This window comes from Argentina silus, assembly GCF_951799395.1.
Source record: "Argentina silus genome assembly, chromosome: 1".
NCBI lineage: Eukaryota > Metazoa > Chordata > Actinopteri > Argentiniformes > Argentinidae > Argentina > Argentina silus.
In genome coordinates, this window is record NC_139655.1 from 27,375,707 (window position 1) to 27,391,144 (window position 15,438).

Below are 15,438 nucleotides of genomic sequence, written 5' to 3' on the forward strand. Positions count from 1 at the left end.
CCATTCGCACACACGTATGTGTTATTTTTAACACATTAAAACTGTACACTGTCATATCCCTCAGCCAGTTAAGCCTTCCAGAGACTAGGATGCTGCTCCATTTCTCCCTGTGTAAGACCTAGGTAAACACGACTCAAAGCACGGCTCAACAGCAGCAAATACAAACAGCAGAGTAAAAGTTGGCCTCTGTTTCACTGTTTCTGATTCACATCAATTCCTATTATAAAATGCAGCGTATATATACTAAATAAAAAATAAACACAAAGAAAAGTTAGGTCTCTTTTCAGTATTAAGGCGAATTCGGTTAAGTTATAGTAGATAATCATAAAGCCTGCATTTGAAATATTGCAATTGAGTGATCTAAATGCTTTGATACATACTGCAGGACGAAAACAATAGTTCCAAAATACTTATATGTAGCCAATAGTCGTTTATATGTATCCATACAGAAAAAGAAAATCTTCAATTTATTTCATACTTCAGTAAACTGTTTTCAAAGAGCACCGGTCGCCACACCTACACACCAATACAACTCTCATATCCTTTGTTCTTTGCATATTGTGATTTCCCTTTTTGAACACAAAGAAAAGCATGTCCTCCTGTGCTTGCTGAGCACACAAAACCCAGACAGCCATTTCCTGTGAGTAAAAGATTGAGAGAGAGGGGAAAAATCTGATGATTTATGCTTGATCTGGGCACTCAGCTTCATAAGGCTATAACAGCACTCATTTCATTTCGGAGAGTAGTTCGTTACCGCACAGAGAGTGCCGTAAAACCTCCACTTCACGGATGATATAGTAGCGCGTGTTGTACCAGACTCTCTTTCTATGGCCGGACTCATTTCACATTTCGATGGGGGTGAAATTGAAGTGTGTTCCATTGGAGAGGCCTCCATGTGGGGTTTAATATATGTTTCAATCGCTTGACATATCAGCCAGTAATAGGCTTTCCGCCATTCACAATAAAACATGTATTTCTTTTTTTTCAGGCAGTCTCAGCTCTCTCTGGCTCAGTTCCGCATGCACGTAAAGAGCCACATTATAAATTCTCCGGTCTATTATTACCTTTAAAGACACATCCCACACACAGCGCGCCAAAGAGCTGGGATTCGAAATGGGCCTGAGGCGCCATGTTACACCTTGCTAAATGCGTTGCTGTGATTGAAATCTGAAACCCTTTTGCTAGGCCCCTTCTCCCTCTCTACCTCTCCCTCCCCATCTCTCTCTCTCTCCTAAGGGGATCTGGGGCAGCTCAGAGGGCCCTTTGCGACATGAATCAAGGACTGCATAGGAATGTGATACTTAGAGCACATTTATGGCCTAGAAATGGTAATCTAACTGTTGAGATGAGTTGTGGTTGTAATACTAAGGATGTTACACATGAGCACTGAAGGTTACTGGACAGGATTTGTAACTACATACGTATGCCGTTGTAATAAGGACATTGTTTGTATGTGCAGTTTTGTCAAAAGCTATAATAATTGCATGATAAAGCATGTGCGTATCTATGCAATTTGTGTAGTGCACATGCTAACGTTTCTTTAAGTGTACAGCATATGCTGCTTCTTTGAAACACATCATAAATACTCCCACTAACCAAGCCTTTATAATGTTTCAAGTTCCCCATATGCCTATGTAGTAATTGTGTAATTGTTGCATGATGTTGTATTAACATGCTGTTACAAAGTACTATACATTAGTAACTGTAATTACATAGTAATTACCCTCACTTGTAACTATCTGTCTAACTATGTGAACTAACTATTTCTATGCATTTAAGACCATAGGATCTACTATCACCATGGTATGACAGCTGTCAACCACTGTCTCTTGTGTTTGGGTTAGTTTACCCATTCAATGATGCCTAGATGATGCCAAGGTATATTGACTTCCACATAATCCAATTACACTAAGGAACCGTTGTTCACTTAAGATACATTAAGCTTCAATTTGAGGAATATTGTGCAATTACCAAACAGCAGAAAACATATTAATTGTTGTCGTCTGAGGTGAATTCCATAGGATAAAGCATAATTCACATGGTGTTACTCAAATAGTCTCCTGCATGAAATTAAAACAAGTGCTTGCACCACAATCCCTACAACCAACTGAATGTGTGAGCAAATCGCATAAGAGCACATCTTAATGTAGCCTATGCATTGTACATATCAGTGCATTGAGCTTGTGTGCATTTGTTTACCCACTGCTGTATTTAACAACCTTGACATTTACCAAAATTGATTTCTTTCATAGCCTTGCATTTGTTTGAACATACAACCGCGATGACTTGGTAATCCCATTTTAATTAGAAAGATGTAGCAAGCATGCTAAGCTCACGCGCTCTATTCCCCGCAGCGATGCCACACTGGCGAGGAATCAATCACCAAGGCGCCGGTTGCCGGGGCAACGGACGGGGGGCTCCTGCACCACTGTCTAAGTGGTAAATGATTGCCGGTGTAACTCATTGGCGGATGTGAGGAGTTTTTATCTCCTCTCTCTCGTCGCGATGCCAGAGAGTTAATTAAAAGCAGCCAACATGAAATAAATCTAAATCCGAGAAGAAATGAAACATACAGTACAAATTGAATTCCCACGTTGAGGGGTTTGAGGTTGGGCGGAGGAGTGTGGGGGGGGCATAAAAAATGAATATGCAGTGTGAGAGAGGTGTGAAATGAAGTAAAAAGTCAAATGAATGCTCGCTCTCTCTCTCTCTCTCTCTCTCTCTCTCTCTCTCTCTCTCTCTCACACACTCACACACACACACACACACACACACACACACACACACACACACAAATACATGTCTGCAGAAGCCTTAAACTAAACAGCACAACTAAAAAAAGGTAGAGGGAGGCTACATTAGACATGTTTCAGACCAAAACACCAATGCCTTGCTCCTCAAAATCCTTTACCAGGCACTGTTTAACCAGAAGTATAGACACATCCCCCTCTCCTATAAACCCCATGGTGTGCTGTTATGGCCCTTGGCTACTTTACGGAGTGCACGCCTCCTCTGGAACACTTGGGAGACCACAGTTGTGGCTGGAGAGCATGTCAGAGGCTAATTTGCGTCAACCACATGTTGGAGTGCATTTCGTTAACTGACACTGATGTGGGCTTTGCCTGAAACATTTAGAATCCCAAGGAAGCAAGCTAATCAAATAGAAAAATATGTTAAATCCTTACTCTAAAATTGGTACGCCTGTTTGTACTTCATAAAAACCAGGGAGAACTGATAAAATATTTGTAATCCATTCTCTCTTAGAGTCATTATTCTTTCAGACCTAGAAAATGTTCTGCAGAGGTTACAGTATTTTTTAGATGTCTTGGCCAACCCGAGGAATTGAAGCTCCCTTTGGTCCATGTCAAATTCCTATTTGCAGTCCTCCCTCAGTCCTCCCTCAGCCCAGGAGTGTAATGGTGTGTATTCCAGCGCACTCAGGTTGTCCATCTGCTGGCCAGTGCTGTCTTGGTATCCGTTGGGAGCCTCCCTTGCTTCCTTCCTGCCTCATTCTAGTGTCTCTCCAATTAAAAGTTACACATCAGACTCAAGTCTCAGCCAGCCTTCCAGATGGTTGGAATCGTGGAGCAAGCTTTTCTTCTGCTGTGTCGTCAGTGGAGAAATCAGCTACCTGTGTCGGATTTTTAAAATGTACTGTGCAGTCAGTGGTTGGCACTAGCATTGGGAATAGGGGAGAGTTCCATCAAGACACTTAGCAAATTCCCCTCACACTGCTTGTACAGTCTAAAAAGGTTACTGCAGAGCACTGAATATGTCTTCCTTTGTGTACGTCCTAAAACTACACAGAGATGTTCTTGGAGGTCTACTGTATGAAATCAACATTTGCTTTTTTACAGAAAATATCTTCTTAGATGTATCTATTTGTTTGAACAAAAAATAGCAAAGTAGCATTGCACATTTCTACTCCACAGTGGAGTGAATTACTATCTACACAAATTCCCTTACGACGACACACTATTAATTCAAACGTTTTGCAAAGCAAATGAAGCATGGCACGTGATGATGAACATAAGCCCATGTTAGCCCATGTTTTACATGGTTGCCAATGACAGAAGCTCACTTGCGAGGAGGTTTAGAATGTTTTAAAACCATTAAAGGCAGTACACTGCAACTGTCTTATGATGCAGGTTTCTGCTAAGCTTGGGGCACTGGCATACATGTAGCAGCAGTGACCAAGGATCTGAGGAATGACATGTCAGCCTTTATTTTAAGGTCACAGTATCTAGCGTGAGTGATCTCACATGCTTAAGTGCTGTTGACAGGTGAATCCCCTGGCTGAACATTTCTGCTGCTCTTTTGATTCTTTGTGAAAGTCTTTCTGTGTACAGATGACCAACATATCACTTGAGGTCACAGGGCTGCTACTCTTGCCAAAGATAGCAACCAAGCATCAAACTGAAATGTTTCCAAATATCATCTAGTCAGAGACAGGTCCAACATAATATCAAGCCAAAGATAATGCTACAAATCATTAAGCCAACGTTTCAAAATGGCAGGTTCTCCTTGATGTAATATTCATGGAAAAGTTGGCAGAGAGGCATCACGATCACTTCCAAACCTATCCTGCAATTAAGAACACTCGCGTGTGAAAGACAATAAGCTGCTAGACTTGTGTTCTCCATATCATTATGGGTTGGCAACCAGCTATCTCTGCAGTATTCACTGTTTGAATGTCAGCTTCATTTTTCAATCAGCAAGGCTTTTTGTTCCAGTAAGACCAGACAGGCAGCTCTAATGAGAAACATATCTGCCAATAACCCATTTATTTAATGCGACTGGGGAATTTCAACAGCATTCCATCCAACTGCTTGAGCTGGTTTTAACTTAGACTGCGCCAGAATAAATTGCGATGGAACATGAGAGCATTGGATGGTCAAACCGAATATGAGTGCTGTACAGAGATTACAAAATTGCCAAGAGATAATGCATGCACAGCTGATTGGAAGATGCTGTTAATAGAGAACCAAAAAAAATGCATTGTGTTCAAATATTTTGTCAACAAAGTCCTCAAACTGGTTATAAAAATGCAAGTGTGAAAATACAAAGATAACTGTCAATCAATTGCAGAGAGTATAAAATGTCTCTCAAGGACAAAACTGAAACCAAAAAACAGAATGACTTCTGTAACAAAACAGTGACCTACCACCTTGACTTATGAAGATCAAATTGGATTGGAGAGGCAATATGCCCGAAATTCCATCTAGCCTATCAGACGGCAAGGTGGAAGGAGCTATTACTGTACTCGTTATTGGAGAATAATGATTGAGTAGATTCTATAAGATCTACTGTGCATAAAGTGCCAATGGGAGTAGTTGGAATCAAGAATCGAGTTGCAATCCAGTATAAATACTGGTTTAACATTCAACTGAATCATTAGATGACATAGTGCACATCTGTATCAGGACAATGGTGTCATATGTGAGCTATTGTGATTTAAAGCTGAATATTTGGCCACCTCCTTGTTCAAGCTCATTATTCTGGAATATGGGGTGGAGGTGGACTGAGTGTGTGAGTTCCCAGCACCTTGGTGAGCCTATAACAAGTGCTAAAACTATATGATCAGCCCGGGGAGAATACAGGGCGATAATTGAGAAGCTAATGGTCATTGAGAGAATACAGTGCCACCTCTCTGTTAAATATAAATATAGTTTGGGATCAGTCTTATTATCCTGAAGGGGGTTTAGAATCCATGGATGCCAGACTTACCAACCCTCCAACCCCTAAGAACATCCAACACACCCTGGAGTGTCCATATCATGGAGGAAAGCTATTACATACTGTAGAACAATGTGCATAATAATGTCTGGAAAGTTCTTGCAATAATCTGATCAGATGTGATCTGTACAAAACGGTATGCAGATTCTAGTATTTAAGAGGAACCTCTCTATGTAAACACTAGATAAACTGGCCTTGGATATACAATTCAGATATAAACACCCTGCACTTTCTTAAGTAAATCAGTCCATATCTTTTTTCATATATCCAGCGACATACTTATTAATGACACCATCTAGCATCCTTTATTCTAGCCCATACTAGTTTAGGATTCCTTATGATCTCTACAATAATCACACTTTACTTTAACAATCATGCTAATTCTAGCAAATACAGTACATGTGTACATGTTTGCATGAAAATAGCATGCTGAGATGCTGTATGACAGTTCATTTCAGGAAAGGTTTATGAATATCAATTGATGTTAAATGTCACATAAACCTGTAGGCTGTACAAGGGCTTACATCTCATATACAGGGGCTCTGTTTGGTGGAGTCATGGGTATTTTATCAGTCTACATGGGTGTTTAGAGTCTGAATAGACAATGAGTGTGCATAGCCTTATCATGAAACATAAGTTTAAGAATTGTTAAGTTTGGGGTTACAGTAAAGCCAAAGATAACATGGGGGATTCAACAGTTTCTCAGTTGACAAGAGGGTATCTTAACAAAAGTACCACTTACAGTAGTTATGTTACTTTGTCTTTCAGAAAACTCCTAAAGTCTACATGTATAAAACTGTAAATCATTCAAAAGTACAATCATTTCGACTAAAGTATTTCATTTTAGATTCTAAACATAACGGGAGACTCATGTTACTGTGGAAACTCACTAGGGGATAGATATAAAATTTAAATTACGTTTCAAGTGTCCAAACAAAGGACAAAAACTTCTGGACCCATATGAGATTCAGAGATAGAAAAAAACACTCAACAGAAATGAATGTCTTCATCTGAGATCCAATCTGCCTGTCTGAGAGAAAAGAATGCAAAAAAAGGCTTTTTGTGGGAACATATTTTAGTCCTCTATTATACAAGACCTACAGAGCTCAGCAGAAAAAGACACCGCCAGCCCACTTAATCATTGTTACCAAATCAAATCTATTCATTCCGCAGATAATGAACAACCAGCGTTAAATTATAGATATTTACTGTGCTTGTCTCTGTGGAGTCTTTGTTATGCCGGTGAGCACGGGAGGTCACAGCAAAGTCATTTGTCTCTGTTGAGTTGGAAATTAACGTTTGCCTCCCAGCAATTCTACCTAGTAAGAGCCCCAGTATGCAGCTGACCTCTCAGGCAAGATGCGTGTGGCAAACAATAGCATGGTGGAAGGTGTATGACCTCAACAGATTAGCATTGCGCTGTTGATATAACATACATTGAGAAAAAATATGAGCAATTTTCTCAGTAAGTTAAGCTGGAGCATAGTGGCAGGAACATTGGTGATAAACCCCACCGCTTCATGAGATTGTCCAGAGTGAGACAAATCTGTAAATAGTGCACAGAGCCCTCTCAGCAACTGACAAGACCCTGCAGAATCACCAAGGGTGATGCCCTTTGACCCCAATAAGTATAGTGGCCTGTTTTACAATGATACTTGTATTCTCTTGGAATTTCCCAGAAGTGTGATATTCTATGAATCGTTTCATATATATTGCATGTGTGTTTGTGTGTGTGTGTGTGTGTGTGTGTTTGGGGGGGTGGGGGGGTGGGGGCATGGCTGTGCAGAAACCTCAAAATAAACCATTGAATGCCACAGCTTTTTACTGACAATTAAATCTTTGTGACACCTCTCACTTTGGGGTCAAAGATTTTGTTTGTGCAGTTAAACCAACAAGAAGGCCAATGAGCCACTGAGGAGGCCAGACAAAACAACAAGCACATGAGAAGAGTGTCAACTAGATTTGCATGGATACATTGACAAAAAAACTGGTTTTTAGAGCTGCATTACTGGGTTGTTAAGTAGTCAAGTACAGCATGCCAACACCTGCCTATGTACAGTACCAGCCCCAAAAAGCGTATGACAATCTATTACACAAGTTGATCCTTGTGGTTGCTCTTTGACATTCTTAAAAGTATACGTATGTTGTGGGTGTGTATTTCGTACAGTATACATGCATCTATAGTACAGTGTATGTGTGTGTGTGTGTGTGTGTGTGTGTGTGTGTGTGTGTGTGCGTGTGTGGGTGGGTGGGTCTGAAATTCCTCTTCAAAAACTGCAAATCTCTGCAGTCCTTGCATCATAATTTACTTACCACAGCCATTCATTATTTACAATAAAAGAACTAAAAATGGATCTCCAGGAAACTATTTATTCCAGTACATTACAAGACCGTGGTACAGTGTATAAATACAGAGAAATGTGTCACGGAAGGCCAGAAAACAATCTACGCCACAATTCCTCTGCCTTACGCACAATGGAGACAGATGTGAAGCGAACAAAAGTTGCAAAGGGTATTCTACATACAATGCCGGGAAAGAAATAATGCATCAACTTTCAGTCAATCATACATTTCTGCAGCAGGCAATGAAGCTAGATAACAACATAATGTTGATAGTAGGCCACCTTTGCTTCAGACAGCTACATTGGCATACCACTAAAAACCCATGTTCTTCTCCACAATTTAGATGAGGAGGCAGTACCTGGCCTAAATATTCATCGGCCTACATTATCATGCCCTCCTTTTGACCTTAAGTACATGCCACTTCTGAATAAATTATTATTTACGTCAGGTGTCATGTCATGCTAATGTTGACCTTTTAGATGTACAGTATATGGGCCCCTCAAGCGTTACCAAGCTCTAGAATGCAAAGCTCTCTCACGGCTCTTGTAGGCTATACATGGGAAAATAACATGGCACATCCACAACATGTCAATTAATTGGGAAACTGCTAGATGCACTAAACGGAACAAACAGATGTCAGAGGAACAGAAGGATCAATACTTACTGTAGCACACCTGAGCAGGTTAAAACATGACCTACACCATGGTTGCGTCCTTAAGGTCACACTTTCTTTATAGGGAACAAAATGTCCAGTTGTTTTGAATTCTACCTGTTTGCTTCAGTCATACTATAGGCTCAGTGTTGCCTGCCTGCACTGTATATATATATGTTTCCCCATATCTAGAGACCAGCCTGGAGATCCATGTCTGAGCTCAGCTCTCCATTGTGTGGCCTTAGAGATTCTAGTGGAAGGGGTAATTGTTGTCGTTCATGGACTCATAGACTATCGCTACTGTAGCTATAGGACTCACCTGAAATACACACAGTGCTCTGCTGAGAAAACAACACTACTGTAATTGGGCTCCCAGCAGGGAATCAAGAAATGACTGCAACTCATACAGTACCTGTTTTCAGAGCTGGGGAAAATGAAGAATAGATTGAATGTGACACAAAAAACAGTTTGACTCTTGGTTAGAAATGAGTAAAGCGGTTCTACAAATAGAACACATTTGGATTCATGTGCTTCTCATTTCATCGTTGGATCTGTTTTAATGCTGTTGAAATAACAACATGCCTCATACAGTATCACTGATATGCAATGATGTTAAGAATGTGCATTTACTCTGGGTGCATATAGACTGTATGGGTGACTATATATAATGTTGCCCTTTGGCAAAGTATGCAACACATTTTCTTACTGAGTATCCAAAAATATGGTTGCCCAAACAAATCTGCTTTCAGTGGAGTGCCACTTAGTGCTACTGAAGTAGAACTTCAAAACACTACATAATCTTAAGTGGTCTGGTGTTCCTACAATAATCATCATTCAAAACACACACTGTACCAACTAGTCTTGTTGCACCACAAAAAAATCAAATGTCCCCATGGACCTTGACGACACTACACAGTACACACTCGGCCGTCTCACAACATCAGTTTCTCCCATCTCCCTACACAACCTCTGGTACGAATTTGGAAATCCAGGTCACCACGACTTCCCTTTCCTGCCTTATGTAACAATAATGTAAAATTCCTTATAAATAGACACAAAGTTAAATGGATTACATAAACATTCTGGAGTAGGCAAAAAAGGAGGAAAGAAGCAAGTGGAGGGATGAGAAGTGAGATGTGTGTATTTAAATGGAAATGGGGCTTCATCTCAGCTACGGCTAATGTTCTTATAGTGGCTGAGGAGGTCCTATCTGTGGGCTAATTGGCTACCATGGACGGTCAACACATCTCGCATCCCCCAACGTGTGGCAACCTATTCATCACCTGGAGGGAGGACAGGAGAAGGAGGAGTGGAGGGGAGGGGAGCTGACTTTGGATCATGCATACGTTCAGCTCTCTGGCACCAGTGGACCAGTAGAGATCACCTCAACAACTTCAGGTTCTTCACAATTTGTTGTTATTGGCACAATATTTGACGAGTAATATTTAATAATGTATTAGGAGTATAACTGCCTGATCATTGGCTAATGATTACCTGATGAAAACCATGTAGGTAGAAAATTCTTAGTTTTTTTGAGCAGACATTCCTCCTTTCTTTTAAGTTCTCTTTTTTTATTGTGCTTCTGTGACTAAGGACTGCGTAATCCTCTGTTTTTATATCTAATCTTAGACAACCATAAAGAACCTTTTTTTACAACATTGCTCATTAAAAGTGGCATTACTATTACTCATTTCAGAGTACAATTCAGACGTTCTCCTGTCTACTAGCTGTTTATTGTTGTAAGAGATGTAAAACAAATGCCCAGTAGTACAACCAAGGCTTTTTGTGTGCACCATGTATCCTCTCAGTAATGAACATGGTCCTTGAAACTGTATAATTTTTTTTTTTTTTTAAAACAAAAAAAACATGGCCTCACACCCTCTATTCCTACACATTAACACATCCAATGAAATTAACCGGAGCGCCTTCGTGCATGCCTGTGGATTGTTTGGTTTTGATTGTTTCTCGTTCTCTCCCTCTCTTCCTCTCTCTCTCTCTAGCTTTTACACTCTGAATCAGCAGGTCCCTTCGGTAAACAAGGCAGAGTGATTTTGGATTTGCATATTCCTGAATAAATTATATTGCATTTGTGCGATAAGCGGGGCGCGCTGATGCCGGTGTTTTTTTTTTACAGCATTCATGCATGCTGCCGTGCATTAACCCTGATCATGAGGGACTGGGGAAAGTGAGAGAAATGCTGCTCAGAATTCATGTTTTCGGGGGTAGAAAACCGTGCGGTCGGCCCCTAGTGGGTCCTAGGCTGCCGACTGCGCGGATGGTTAGTTCAGGGCTGATGATGATGCGTGCTCATGCCCGCCACCAAGGACAAGAATGGCAGCCGCGCTCGAGAGAAAGGAGGGAGTGGAGAGGAGAGGGGAGAAGAATAGAGAGAGGAAGGGTAGATAGGCAGAGGAGAGGGGGGTGATAGGTTGGTAGGAAGGAGAAGATAGAGATAGTAGAGGGGATACAATTGGTGAGAGGGACAAGAGGTGAGGGAGGGAAACGAGATTGGAGCATGTGTGGAGAAGGAGAGGAGAGGTACTGGAGAAGAGAGAAGAGATGTCACAAGTCCTCCACGGTCAAGTAGCTGGGTTGAGCAGAGCTAAGAGGTGTGTGTGTGTGTGTGTGTGTGTGTGTGTGTTATATTATGAGCCATGAACATTCAAGATTCATCTACATATCTGCTCCATTTAATTGTGTGCTGTGCATGCTAAATTAAGTGACCAGGAAAAAAACTCAGTTATGGTCACATGTAAGCCTTTTCCCTATCAGTTAAACTGAGGGGTGTTTTTACCCCCCTTATCTCCCTTTTGCTCAGTTCCTTTGGAGAATTGGGCTGGTGGTATTTTGGCTGTGAAGATGAAACCGGTGGAGGACAGGGGCATGAATATTCCAAATGACTAATGTTGCACATGCTTATTTTTGACATATCTGGCTTCCATAGGGAAATAAAACACTTCTAATGCAGAGGGACCATCTGTTATCTGTTGCTGGTGTTTCAGAGCAGGCACGTGGTGCGCATGCACACACACACAAACACACACACACACACACACAGACTCCAGCAGGAGCAGGCACAGAAGACAGGCACTAAACTCATATACAAATTGCACACTCCTTTTTAATTCAGTGTGTTTGTCAGATGTGCTGTAAATCTCGGCTGCAGGTGACAAGGAATATACACATTTTTATGCTGCCCATAAATACAACAAGCTGGCTTCTCACAAGGGCTGGATGGTTGGAGAAGCACAGCCTGAGGGGAAGAATAAACTAACCGGATCACCTTGAAAACAAAACATGGCGAGGCGCTGCTTTCATTCTCAACTACATAAGAAATGCATTGTAAGTTATGGTTTATAGCTGAGTTACATTATTATGACCAAGTCACAATAGCAGTATAATACATCTGGGTTTTGTTTATTTTATCAAAAATATAATTATATACAAATGTAGGCTCTACAGCATGTCCAGACAACAAGGGTTTCAAACAAAGGGAAATGTGTGGGCATACTGCATTGTACCTGCAGAGTAATAGACTAGTGTGAAAACTAGCCATAGGAGCAGGGAAAGAAATCAAAGGACTTTGAAAAGGTCTTGACAAAATATACATCATATACTTGCATGACTTTTGCTCCAGCACCAGCAGAGCATAAGATCTGAGCCAGGCCAAAAGAAGAAAGACAGGCCGAGAAAGAGAGGGAGAAGAGATTAGAGAAACCTGCAATGCGAGAGCCCTCCATATTGGGGTCACCTACCTGAATCAAAGGCAGACTGGGAGGACCCTCAAGACCTTACTGTACAATCTCAAGTACTGTCTGCCTCTGATGATTTCCAATAGCTCCAGTACAACAGGTTAGTACTGTAACCAAATGGAGCAACTTGTACAGTAGCACATTGATGGGTATACTGGTCTAAACAATCTCTTTCCCATGGGGAGGTAAAAACAACAATCTGATGTCTGAGATCTCTAGTGTTGAAGAACAAACACACACACACACACACACACACACACACACACACACACACACACACACCGCAGGATTAGTCATCAACCTTGATCTGACGGCTATCTGTGGAGCATGATGAGTAGGTGGACGGGGGGGTTTGGGAGGGTGGTGGTGGGGAGGCATAATGACTTACCACTCACTGAAGCCTTGATGTTGGAATCTTCATCCGTGCGACTGCCTGGCGCACCGTGTGTGCCTTTGATCTATGGACGTGTAATGGAAGGAGAGAGAGAGAGAGAAAACAAGGTCAAAGATATAGTGTATGCTGAAAGGACCTTGGGTATCTCCTACATTAGTGTATAAAGCTGTGTGTGTGTGTGTGTGTGTGTATATATATATGTGTATATATGTGTATATATATGTATTTTGTGTATGTATTTTGTTGATGCTTGTAGCATTCCAATGAAATAATTATTTTCAGTGAACTGAAACCGTTCTCAAACTGTAGTAGTGCTTTAGTAATATTCTATATTATATTATCATGTGCACAATACAAAGCATTTTCATGAAGCCCCACTGATGCTTAACAAGACTAAATATGACATGACTCTACACAAGGGACAATGGAATATAGGTCTGGTTTGATGATTTGATGCACAAAGCCTGCTGCCATGTTCCTTCCACTGAGAGCTTGCCTCTAATCTCACCATTTGAGTGAGAGACATTGCCAAATGGATTGTGGTTGACTTCCTCTGAGAGAATGAACACCTGTTAAAGATCACTGACAATAGTGGTTCAACTGCACAAGGTTTTTTTTTAAGACTGAGAGAAGGACATAAGGAAATGCCCGAAGTAAAAAAAACAACAACAAAAAACAGACAAATCCATAATGTAAAATAAAGACAAATATGAGTACACATGAAATGCTAACAATAGCAACATTATTAGTATGTCAAATCTGAAGGAAATATGCATTGATACTGCACGTGTCTATCACTTTTAAGAATGTACCAATCTATGTCAAATAGGGAGCAATGACAGTGCTGAATAATAATGCTGCACCATGCTATAAACCATGGCACATCCTCTGCCATGCAATGGTTGTCAACATAATCATTCATGAAAATCATATACTGTCATATACTGTACGTTATGTTTCATATAAACTGAAAGGCTTGAGAGGGCCTTATTTCAACAACAAATGTTCCAAAACATCAAACAACATTTGTCTTTGGTGTGTGTTGTCACACTCTCCAGATAAAGTGGAAGCACCATTAAAGGCATTGTCTTCAGAACAATACCTTTTCATTCACACATCACATCCCAGCTCGTGTTAATCTGAGAGAGAGACACTAACACAGTGAACCTACAGAATAAGCCGCCAGACGTTGCTTCCTCAAATCAGCCAGCACATGAAAGTATCGGTTTGCACTAGAAAGCCATTGCCTTTGAAGGGTCTCTCTTCCCTGGCTGCTTGTATGTTCTACTGCTTAGATATACAATGGAGCATCAGGGGTATTTGTCCACCGAGAAACAGGCCCAGTTAATGAAAAGAGAGCATAAACTCCGAAGCATTCATTAATTGACAAGCAGATATTTCCGAGTTTATAATCATCAAACAGACTTCATTTTGTTCCCCTACCCAGAGCGCTTACTTGAGGGACTTATCTTATAAATACAGCCCTAATCAAAATAAATGGCTAAAAGCTCTCTGGGAGTTGAAGGCTATACACATTTACATCAGAGGAACTGATGCAATTTAAATAGCCGCATGCACCGACTGAGGTCCAAATCGACTGAGAATCCGGACTTATGTAACGTTTTTCCCCCCATGTCTTGCGGGATTTTGATTTCTTTGTCTTGTTTTTTTCCCCCTCTATTTGGCAGATCTATATTCGTGGCAGCCAACTGTGAGTGACATAGGCCTCCTTCTGCGTGTGAGATGTACTGAATTCCCTCAGCAGTATTCTGTGTGAGTGTACTCCACATCCTCTGTTGTTTCGCTCTGACTAGCTGTTTCCGTCGTAATGGGGTAGGGATTCAAGGCTTGTGGCCTCCAGCCTCTCTGGTTGCAGGTCATTGTTGAGGGGCTGGTTGAGGGGTTCTGATAGATATGTCACTACAATGTGTAGAACTTGCCACTCCAAGAGATCTAAAAGGAGAGATTCACCGACACAGACGTCCTCTGTAGTTCTCTGTTGAGAACCAAATGTGAAAAAGATAATGACTGGTGCCGTTGATAATGACTGGTTTTGTATTCCTCACAACAAAGGCAGTGAAAGTCAACAAACGTTTTCTCATGCAGCCTAATGTTTGACATACAGTACAAGGTCCTACACTAAGGTGGTGCCAGATTTGCTGTTTCAATCCTCACCTACCTTGCATTGGGGTGGTTTGTTGATGCTGGCAGCGGTAGGGAGTGGACCGAGGCGTTTGTGTGCTCTGCGAGAGGTGAAATAATGACAGGCGAGTGGTTGGTGATGCGGTGACGAGGGACTGCCACAGATCTTCAGCCTCAGGCTGGGCAGCTGTGAGAAACTTCTCCTCTTTTTTTTTTTTTTTTTTCCCCCTCTCCTCTGCTCCATCGCTGTTCAAACAGAGGACAAAGTCGCCCTGAGAGCTTTTCCGATTTCGTACATGGTAGCCGCCACTTTCTTCTCTTCTCTCTCCAGCTCGGAGCCATAGAGAGTGAGTCAGAGTGGTTTAACGAGTGGATCTTTTGATTAATTTTAATGACTCGTCCAAAAAAGTCCACATGCT

General features: G+C 41.3%; 1 protein-coding gene across 2 annotated transcripts in view; it reads right to left on the reverse strand.

Moving 5' to 3' along the window:
* The window catches only part of LOC310804013 (glucosidase 2 subunit beta-like), a 112,459-nt gene that overhangs the window by 52,004 nt on the left and 45,017 nt on the right, over positions 1 to 15,438 (reverse strand). For both annotated transcript variants that reach the window (XM_083669061.1, XM_083669060.1), the window contains exon 10: positions 12,872 to 12,941. In XM_083669061.1, the coding sequence (XP_083525187.1) occupies positions 12,872 to 12,941 (70 nt within the window). The remainder of the gene's footprint in view (positions 1 to 12,871; positions 12,942 to 15,438) is intronic.